The sequence below is a fragment of the Maylandia zebra genome, linkage group LG10 (assembly GCF_041146795.1).
Source record: "Maylandia zebra isolate NMK-2024a linkage group LG10, Mzebra_GT3a, whole genome shotgun sequence".
Taxonomy (NCBI): domain Eukaryota; kingdom Metazoa; phylum Chordata; class Actinopteri; order Cichliformes; family Cichlidae; genus Maylandia; species Maylandia zebra.
Genome location: NC_135176.1, coordinates 34,393,686 through 34,404,689, shown reverse-complemented (window position 1 = coordinate 34,404,689; position 11,004 = coordinate 34,393,686). Strand labels below are relative to the sequence as shown.

Sequence of the window (11,004 nt, the reverse complement as noted above, 5' to 3'; positions counted from 1 at the left end):
TTTTAAACAACAATATTCAAGTTTGTCTGAAGCAGTGGCTCCACCTGCTGGTGAAGCTGCACTTACACTCAGAACAGTAACATGAACTCCATGAAGCTTGAGTCGTAAAAACAAAAGTGTTAGTAAGTGGACTGTTACGGAAGCATAGAGCTGTATCACATTATAACATGAAACCTTTATCGTTCTAACATATGGTTTCATGTTTGTACATATTATCATGTTATTACAATATTGTAATAACATGATAATATGTTGTACGAACATCCGTTATAATAATGTTTTTTATTGTGAGAGCTGATGTCAGAGCTTCCTGCTGATGGAGCAGCAGCTGCTCTCAGCACTGAGTGATCTTTGGTCTGCACAGGGGTGTCCAACATCAGGCCTGGGGGCCACAACTGGCTTGTCAAAGACCCCCACCCGGCCCACTGGACATCTTTGGAAAATGTAAATGAGGCCAAACATTTAGGAACTTTCACAGGATTTTATTATTTTACAGCTTTTCTGATATAAACCCCACCGACCGACGCTCAGCACCAGCAGGAACAGGCAAGGTCTGAGGAACCAAAGGACGTCCCCACAGAGCTTTCTCAGCTGATACCCCAACCTTAAACTCCCGGCGTGTCCACCACAGCTTCCCAAACACTCGTCCCGTTTCCTCGCTGATTCCTGTCGTCACCGCTTTGAAGGAAGTCTTTGACTCGAACGCTGCTCGTCCTAAAATAGTGTTCGCTGAAGCACTTTGACCCACTCCGGTTCTACCGAGGAGGACGATGGTGAGATCTGGATCCATGACCTGAGAACACACACACACGTTTCTGCTGTCATTTGAGTTTCTCTCTGTGTGTCTGTGGAAAGTCTCCTGTGACAAAGTGAACTGAAACCAGCTCTATCTGTGCATGAAGCCAGATAACACACACCAATGAGTTCAACTGCAGGAATGTCTTAAAGACATAAAGACCTGGATGGCCGCTAACTTTCTGCTTCTTAATTCAGATCAAACTGAGGTTATTGTACTCGGCCCTGAAAAGCTTAGAAATATGGTATCTAAGCAGATTCTTACTCTGGATGGCATTACCTTGGCCTCCAGTAACACTGTGAGGAACCTTGGAGTCATGTTTGACCAGGACATGTCCTTCAACGCACATATTAAACAAATATGTAAGACTGCTTTCTTCCATTTGTGCAACATCTCTAAAGTTAGAAATATCCTGTCTCAGAGTGATGCTGAAAAACTAGTTCATGCATTTATTACTTCCAGGCTGGACGACTGTAATTCATTATTATCAGGAAGTCCAAAAACTCCCTGAAAAGCCTTCAGCTGATCCAAAATGCTGCAGCAAGAGTCCTGACAGGGACTAGAAAGAGAGAGCAGATTTCTCCTGTTTTGGCTTCCTGTTAAATCCAGAACATTGTTTTTATCACTGGTGACCATTCAAACAGAAATCTGTCCGTTTTGTAGTCCTGTGGTAATTTTTCCACTCCTTTATCCTGGGATATTTTTCATCCATGCAGCTGTTATTGTTTTTTTCTTTCTTTACAGATTTATCAGATTCTCTGTGACTTTAGTCCATTATATAAAGGAGCAGCTCTAACATCTGTCAAATGTCTTTTTTGACATACTGTCAGAAATTAAGCAACAGAGGACAAAAAGTATTCATACAATTCCTGATTCGTCACAAACAGGTGTGAACAGGGCAGGACAGTGTGAGCGTCTTTGTTATTTTATCTGCACGAATACGGAGAAAATTATAAAACATTATTTAATCTTTTCCACCACCTGCATCGTAAGTACAGGTGTGTGGTTCATGTGCTTAAACTGCTCTCTGTGTGACCTTTAACGCCACACACAGGTATGTTAGCGGGCTAGCTGTGCCTGAGCTAAGAGCTTTAGCTCGTCCTCATCCTCACTCTTCTTCTGTGGTGATCAGCTGGTCAGCCACTGCAGGATCAGAGCGACTCACCTCTACATCACTTCCTGCTGGTTGGATGGTATTGATCACTGATCAGGTTTCTTCTTGTTTGTGATGAGCTACATGCTAACAGCCTGTGCTGCAGATCAATAACCAGAGAAACTAATGACGACGAGAGGAAGCGTCACAAACAAACCCCATCACAGTGACCGTGTTTGTTTCAGGACAGAAGCTTTTTAAATAAAGTTAGATTGAATTTGCTGACGGTGGACGATCCTCCACAGTGAGGGAGAAATTAAATCACTGATGTGAGCCTGATACACACCTGTTACCATGGCAATAACCGTGTTGATTCATTCATGTCTCTGTACTTTAATGTGTCAGCTGATCTTAATGCAAACAATTCAGATGGAAAGTGTTTGAAGTATTTATGTTTGTTTTACACAAAGTACAAGTACTATGAAACTGTACTGGAGTAAAAGTTACAGTACAGAGGGCCAATCGTGTTTCAGAAAACTGCTGATCCTGAACAGGAAGCAGACCAAGTCCAGTCAGGTTTTTATTTCCTCAGACGCCTCCAACATCCACCAATCACAGTCAGACATTCAGCTCTCTGAAGAGTTTGTCCAGACGGCTGGCTGTGCTGCAAAAACACCCACAGCAGATCTGTACAGTGATCCTGTACCAGTGCCTGTGCATGTCCCAGTGCCTGTGCCTGTACATGTGGATTCTCTCCATTTCCTCCCTTTCCTCACTCAGCCAGTTCTTTCCCGCAGGCTGTACGAGTAGGTTCCAGTGTTCTCCTCCGTTCTCTGAGATGATGTTCTCTACATGACGGAGGAACTCTCTGACCTGCTCTCTGTTTCCTTTCTGATTATTGTCAAACACACAGAATCTGCCACGACTCACGGAGACCAGTGCAGACACACAGCTGTTAGACTGGATCATCTGATCAATGGACCGACCTCTCAGCTCATCTCCGTGAGTGAAGAGCACCATGGAGGAGTTACTAGGATGACGACGACGACGATGATGATGATGATCATCATAAAACATTTTTCTGAGAGCGGTGAGGAGCGCAGAGTCTTCCCTGGACATCCTGCCTATCCTGACCACGAACACCACGGCGTGAGGTCCTGGATTAGACTGTTGTCCAATCATCCAGAGGCGTTTTTTCAGCTGATCTTCATCCGAGTCTCTGGCTGTGAATCCTGGAGTGTCGACCACTGTGATCCAACAGCCCTCCACTGCTGCTGACCCAGAGACCACCTCAGCTGGGACCGGTTCAAACCCACATCCTGTCGGGAACTGCTCCGATCCCAGGATGGTGTTTCCTGCTGAGCTCCGCCCTCCTCTAGACAGACCAATCAGAATGACTCTCCTGTCCACCAGTGTGAGAGACGCCATGAGACGATCACCTGGAAGAGAAACACGCTGATGTTAAACTGCAGCCATGATGAAGGAGCTGAGAGCTTAAAGCGCCCTCTGCTGGACAGCAGCAGAGACACAGCAGAGCGTTCAGCCGAGTCTAAAGAGGAGCAGTGAGTGACACCAGTGACCGACACCAGTGACCAGCATTATATCCCCCAGACTGTAAAATGTGAGCTGGAGTGAATCTTAGCTCAGATTTCAGGGTTTCTTTGAGCTTTAGGTAGAAAAGTCACTTCAGACGAATCTGACTGAGGGCAGAAGTGAGAGAAACCCCGTCCAAGCTAACGTGGAGCTTCAGGCAGGAGCAGCTCAGTGAATAATTACATGTGAGGGTGTGTTTGTGCTGGAGCTGTGCGACATGACCAACCCTTACATCCCGACACACATCTATCGTCCCGACAATGATATTAATCACAAAATTTACATTTTCTGTAAATTCAGTGAATCTCGATCAGCTCGACCTGCGTGAAGTGAATGTTGGAACGGCCGCCATTTTCTTTGTATTTATCACGTGGCGTGCTGCGGGGAAAAGCCTGTTCTAACGTTTGAGTCTAAGGTGCATCTGGAGCACCTGCCGGCTCTGTTTGCTTCTCTGTGAACTCTCTCCACACTCTGTCACGTGACTCTGGCGTCGGTGGTAGCAGAGGTCGTGCGAGTCTGAGGTGAGACCGCTTTGCTGCATCGTTTGCATCGTACAGTTTTCTGGGCCGTGTCAGACTTTGGACTGGTGCTTCTGTTTGGAGCTACCTGGTTCTGCCTCATCTTCACTGGCCATACTGGGATTCTCTGTGCCGTGGTGACCATCCAAACCATGAAAAATACTGAGTGGATTTTGTGACACCACGAAACAAATGGTGGTGTGTAATATGAAACGAGAGATGTTTTACCTTCATCATGTCGTCATATCACACAGCTCTAGTTTGTGCACAGAGTTCAGAGGAATGAGGCTCAGCGAGGTCATAAATGAGTTTCCTTTGATGTGCAGATGAAACCTAACATCTGTATGTCACAGGTATGTGCTGCGTTACACACAAACACACAACATGTTACAGACATGGACATCCGGCCCTGAACACACCGATCAAACTTCCTGAGGATCTAAAATCATCTTTTCCTTCGTGCAGTCATTAAATATGTGTGCACGGATCAGCTGATCCATGCTGACACACGTGGGTCATGTGACATGTGGATTTTTGGGACTTCTTTAACAGATAAATACATGCTGCGTTCAGGGTCCTGAGGAAAGCTGGGACACTCGAGGTTTTCCTGTCTTAGTTCCCCTGAACGCAGCATGCTGTCACAGGCTCGGTGTAGAAGCATATGAAGGTTATCACAGGGTTTAAATGAGCTGCTGTGGGCAGACAGGAAGCTGTGAAGGTTACCTGCTTTCTGCAGCAGCTCTCTGACCTGCTTTCGTCCTCCTCCTTCATTGTTGAACAGGTGAGTCCTCCCTGCGAACCTCTGCACCACCTGATGGAGAGGACCTGCTTCATCTTCAGAAACAAAGTCCTGCAGACTTTTGTCCTTTAAGGCGTCTCCTCCTGTGAACAGCAGGTAGCTGTTCTCAAACCGCCGAGGCCCGAGGACTCTGATCGCTGTCTCCACGGCGCGCCGGTCCTCCTCGGTGAACCGACCGACTCTGACCACCACCAGAGACAGAACAGGTGTGGAGGAGTGGGGCAGGCCCAGGTAGTACTTTTCAATCAGCTCCTCTGATCCTAAAAGTCCCGGAGTGTCGATCACTGTGATCAGCTTCCCAAACCTCTGTCCCGTTTCCTCTCCGATTCCTGTCGTCACCGCTTTGAGGGAAGCCCTCGACTCAAACGCCGCTCGGCCTATGATGGTGTTTGCAGAAGCGCTTTTGCCCACAGCGGTGTTTCCCAGCAGGACGATGGAGACACCTGGACCAGAACAGACAGAAGGAACATGATGAAGAGCAGTGACAGGTAAACAGCCTGTCTGCACTCACACTGCTGCTGCCTCACAATCAGTCTCCTCATTACTCCACACAGCGACAGCCTGACGCAGCGACAGCCTCGTGGCTGAGAGCACGACGCCCTCTGAGGGCAAACGTGGGGCTCGTACTGATGTTATGATTATTACTCCTCATACTGAGGTGACGACACTGATGTGTCCAAAACTGAACGGACTAAATGTGAACGGTTCTTATAGATTCACTGCTTCTGTCTAACAGTGATCCACCTGACAGGTCAGAGGTCAGGATGACTGACCTGAACTCTCACCTGTCTGCCTGCCTCACCTGAGGAGAGCCTGGGCTTGTTTCTAACCTACCTTCTGCTTTGAATCTCAGCAGCTCGCGGGTCCTGTGGCGTTCAGCCTTCCTCAGCAGCTCTCTGACTTGCCCCTCGTCTTGAGGCTCTTTATTGTTGAACAGATGATACCTGTCCCCGAACTTCTTAATGACGTCTTGGAGCGGGCTTCTCTTAGACTGGCTGATGTGATCCTGCAGTGACACGTTCAGCTCATCTCCACCTGTGAAGAGCAGGAAGCTGTTTGCCAGACCTTCATCGCCAAGGACTGTGATGGCTGCCTGCACAGCCTCCTTTTCCTCATCCGTGAAACGACCAGTCGTAACCAGCACCAGGAACAGCAGAGGGGTGGAGGACCGCAGGAGACGCTGGCAGAAGGTTTTCAGTTCCTCTTTTGAGCTTACAATTCCTGGAGTGTCGATCACTCGGATCACCTTTCCTAAAATGATTCCTTTTTCCATTTGGATTCTCATCGTCACCGGTCCCCACCCTTCACTCAACCTAAACGCTGCTTGTCCTAAAATCGTGTTACCAGAAGCGCTCTTTCCCACTCCGCTGCGTCCCATCAGGACGATGTTGAGATCAGGATCTGGAGACTGAGCCATTCCTGGACCCAGACGGTGCATCTTCTTCCCCCCCCTGAGGACACACAGAGGTCAGAGTGATGAAGAGCAGTATAATCACAGTCCTGTGTCACACCTGAGTGTGTGAGTTCAAGCACAAACACACATAAGTGCACTCGTTCTTCATTTTAGTTGTTATGGAGCAGCGGCCCCCACCTCCCCGTGCAGTCAGCCTTCAGCGTGCAGGTATGCAGTCTCTGCCGTTGGTTTGCACTCCCCGTTTCAAATCAACCTGCAGAACAGGACGAACTGGTGCACACGGGCCCTCAGGTAAAACGGTGACAGTCGCAGTGAAAAGATAAGGTGAGCTTTCCTGCTGCTGTCCTCACTCTCAGAGCGCTAAATATGAGGCGAGACCCTTCTGAACTCTGTCCTCTCTGGAGGAGGCAGCTCCGTTCAAACTACTTTAAACCACCTCTGTAATCCAGTAGGTTACAGGTTATGCTCTGGAATCTGAGTACTTTACATGTTTCCCTGTCAGCGCGCACCTGTATGACATTAACAAACCCGGACCGGTAACAACCGCAGCTGCAGCGCCAGGACCGCCCGGACCAGCGCTGGTCCCGGTCAGTCCCGGTCACTGTTGGACTCACCTGCTCATCTTACGGGTCCGACACAGACCTCTCTGCGATAGTGCGACGCTCTTCACTGTGGTCCGTGTTCCTACAGGACCGGAAACACAATAGCTCCTTCAAAATAAAACAACTTCTTAAACGGAACTCTTTAAAAACTTGCACGCAACATCAGCCCGCGATTTGCCGTGAATACTATTCTTCTAAGTCAGGGGTGTCAAACATAAATAATTAGGCAATAGTTAAACAAATAAATAATGGAAAACTTCCTGTTTTCTTTAAACTATCCAGTATACCATATATTCTCTCTCTCTTTTACAATCGATCTTTTTCTTACAGTTTAGGACCAAACAGTCATGCTGACACTACAGCAGCATTTCTTTACCGTGTAGACAAACTGAGACATCATTTTAAAATTACACTTCTTATTCTTCTTATATGAATTTATCCCACAGATTAAATGCATAGTTAGACTTTGTTACACTAACAGAAAGGGCACTTTTACTGGTCCGGCCCACGTCAGATCAAAGTAAGTCAGTTTAAAATGAGTTTGGTGACAGACTGCAAGAGGTTGAAAGCATAGAGCAGGTTTGAAAACATCCTTCTCCACTGGTTTAGTAGGACAATATACATTAATATCACCAACAATGAAAACCTTTATATATATACAACATATTTTGGAGTTATTTAGTTGGACAATAAATAACAAAACAGGATGACTGCTACCAAGCTCAAACATATTTAGTTCAGAACTAGAGAAGGTAAATACATTTACTGTGTATGGTTTAGTTAGTGTTGCTATGACAAGGTGTTGTGGCTGTAATGTGGTATCAAGAATGTGATGCTGCTGTTAGTAGTATGAACTATATAATGACGGGGCAGGGATGATTGGAAAGTCGGAGGCTCCAATCCCCTGAACAGCTACCCTGAGGTACCCCTGAGCAAGGAGAGGGTTAGGGTTATTAGTTATTATTAGGGTTAGGCTCTTATTTTGAAAGAAATACACGTTACCATAGCGACCAGGGCGCATTAAGGGGCAGAGAGGAGGATGTTACTCTCAATGTTGGTGCATTTTCAGGAGGAAGCTGAAGTTACACAATGACACAGTTAATTCAAGTTTATTATTATATTTACCAAAGACCCGTTTTTTCCTGGTCGTATCATTTATTTTGTTGTATTTACCCACAACACCTTAAAGGCCGCTCCCTGTCTGACATTAAAAAGGTTGGGGACCGCTGCTGTGCAGCATGAGGGTTAATAAAACCGCGCTCATATGAATATGATGTGTAAACTGATTCATTCTTGTACCTCCACGCCACAGGGGCCCAATCCTGCACCCAGTGAAGAGGTGATCGTTTTCTCCTCATTTTAATAAATTGACTGTTTGGTCTTTGTTCCCCACAACATGTCACCATGAAGATTAATTTAAAAAATCAAAATTAGCTGTATGTAAGCAGCAGTACATGAAAAATCGCGGGACCTACCATACAAGCTGGTTTAGGGTTATTTAAATAAAAGAAGCATGTCTCTGCAGATGCCCAAAGCTTAACAACACAACCGCTATAACAATTTAACTTTTGTACCACCAGATGTTCATATACTTACATTTGAAAGTGTTTTCCTCTCCTGCTTCGACCACCATTGTTATCAGAAACAAATCTTCTCTATGACCCGCAATAAATCCTGGGATATATCCCAGGAGTTGTATTTGTATTGTACTTTGTATTTTGAAGCCTCAACATTTGCTTTATTTCTGTTGCTATGTTGGGACCCTATTAGGATGAGGGGTCAGAATCTGGAGTCATGCACACTACTGTTTCATTTAGTGTGTATCCATAAGATTTGTACAGCAGGTCCAAGTTGTGCCTTGGAAACAGTAAAGTCGTCTGCATAGAGGAGAACTGTAACAGCAGGCTTGTACAAAGTGAGGCTTTGTGCTCACATTTGCTGCAAACACTCGTTTTACCCTGTTTTGATGCAGAATTCACTTGAAATCAGGCAAGAACTGGACTTATTTTTTACAATGTGTTCTTGTGAATTGATTGTGTATCACATACATTTGATTTAACTTTCTGCAAGACAACAGTCGTCCACTGGCCAAAACAGTTTTCCAAATACCTCCACGTGATCAAGCCTGGATTTAGAAAAGAATAGCAAAAAATCTGCACCTCCTGCTTCAGATGCAGTTTGTGTTTCTGTGTTCAGAGGCAGTGGCGTGAGGGGAGACCTCGGATCATCCAGCTGGAGAGCCTGACCAGGAGGAGTTGAACATTAACCCTGCTCTTCCAGGACACCCTGCAGACTCGGCTGCAGGGTGTCCTCAGACGAGGGATGACGTGAACGCCAAACTGGAGTCCATCGCAGGTCAACTGCAGGTATGCGAGTCAGACCTTCTGAGGAGGGTTTCACTTTTCTCTCTTCTTTATAATTGACTCTTTTCTCTCTCTCAGCTCCTTGTCTCAGAGTGGGAGGGATTTGAAGCACAAAGGGAGGAGCTTGTCATTTGGTTGGCTAATATGGATGTCCCCCTGAGTGAGGTTGACCAGCTGACAGGAAACACCTGTGAAAAACTGAAACAACTGCAGGTGTGGGCTTGTTTTGATATGACATATATTTGATATGATACATACATCAGAGACATTATCCTAAACTGGACTAACCAAGGACCATGAGTCCAACATGAAACTTACCTTACAGAACGCTGAAGTTCATTGATCATTTTAATCATAAACTTGTTGTTGAAATATTTTTACTGAACATGCAAACATCTGCTGATGAAAATGTCTTGATTTATTGGTCTGTTATGAAGCTATTGCTATTTCTAATGTGTTTTTATCACTTTCTGATGTTTTATTAATTAAACAATAAATGTATTAATTGTTGTGTTATCTATAGATGTAGTATTTATATATATTTATTTATAGTATAGCAAATATATTTAATTATTACTGTTTAAAACACTAATATGTGACATGTATTAGTAGTGATGTTGTGCTGAGGGTTAAAATGCCTTTTTGTCTTTTGGTAACTACAAAACGACAATAAACCATTAATATGTCTATGTGCTCGTATTTATTTTACCCTGCTCAAATTCAATTTATGATACATTTTATTTTGAAAGATTTAAAAGGGTTCTTTAAAGAACCATTTTTAAAAAGGTTCTTTGAAAAACCATTAAAGGTCCCCTAAAGAACCATTTCTTGATGGTTCTTTGGGGCCTCACCCAGGAGGCGCCCAGGAGGCATCCTTGTCAGATGCCCGAACCGCCTCAGCTGGCTCCTTTCGACTAGTTGACTATTGAATGTAAAGTATTTTATACTTTACCTTTTTCTGTCATATTTTAATTTTACAAGATGATTAAATTTGGCACCTGAGACCCTCCATACTGATGGAGATGCTGTCTCTGTGCTGATGTACTGATGACTGATTATTGAAGCTGTGAAGAAACAAACATTTACCTGTAACTTCAACTCCTCTCAGCCAGCCGGTCCAGGAGTAGTCAGTATGCAGGCATGTATGTGAATGTTTGCTAATACTATTCCTATTAGCACTTTAAGTACTTTATTTATTGATTTTGTTTTATTTATATTTTGATATTGTTAGGGATAATGCACTGATCAGGGACTATTTTTAATTTCGATGTACCTGTGACAACGACAATAAAGACATTCTGATTCTAGCACCGATCTGTCAGAGCAGGGGGCACCAAAGAGATTTGGATGAAACTAAGGCTACGTTCACTCTGCAGGTCTTAATGATCAATTCCGATTTTTTGATCAAATCCGATTTTTTTGTCTGCTTGTTCAGACTACAAATAAAATGCGACTTCAAACGTGCTGTAGTGTGAACGGTTCACGGCCCTCAAAGCGGCCCGCATGCACAAAAGAAGACGTCACACACAACGCGCTCTGTTTAGACCCAGAGCAAACTATATTGTTTGACTGATGGCCCTTTATATAAAGACTTCGGACTTCATGTTTCCCAATTTTTGCTTTGTTATTTTGTTATTTACATAATAATGTAAATAACCTAATAATGATCCTTATTGCTGTTTTAGAGCAGCGGTGCTTCAAAGGATAGATTTCTGTCAGAATCTGCAGATTATACAGTACAAATAAAATGTTCACGTTTCTCCAACGTTGTCTTCCCAGCAGTTTCACCGGATGGCCAGGAAGCGTTCGCAATGTCTTCTCGGGCG

General features: G+C 44.7%; 1 protein-coding gene across 1 annotated transcript; it reads right to left on the bottom strand.

Moving 5' to 3' along the window:
- Positions 1 to 472: 472 nt before the first annotated feature.
- Positions 473 to 6,223, bottom strand: LOC101481665 (GTPase IMAP family member 8-like). The gene is made up of 4 exons (XM_076889523.1): positions 5,634 to 6,223; positions 4,724 to 5,242; positions 2,876 to 3,328; positions 473 to 793 (listed from the first exon to the last, which is right to left on the bottom strand). Exons 1-4 carry the CDS (start codon positions 6,214 to 6,216, stop codon positions 756 to 758), a joined length of 1,593 nt encoding a protein of 530 aa, XP_076745638.1. The 5' UTR covers positions 6,217 to 6,223; the 3' UTR covers positions 473 to 755.
- Between the last annotated feature and the right edge of the window lie 4,781 nt (positions 6,224 to 11,004).

Bases quoted from the DNA above. Each gene is read 5' to 3' on its own strand.
- LOC101481665 (XM_076889523.1), bottom strand. From the start codon at position 6,216: ATGGCTCAGTCTCCAGATCCTGATCTCAACATCGTCCTGATGGGACGC. The intron at 5,243-5,633 runs GTAGGTTAGAAA...GTTCTGGTCCAG, and splicing joins GCTGAGATTCAAAGCAGAAG to GTGTCTCCATCGTCCTGCTG. The intron at 3,329-4,723 runs GTAACCTTCACA...TTTCTCTTCCAG, and splicing joins AGAGCTGCTGCAGAAAGCAG to GTGATCGTCTCATGGCGTCT.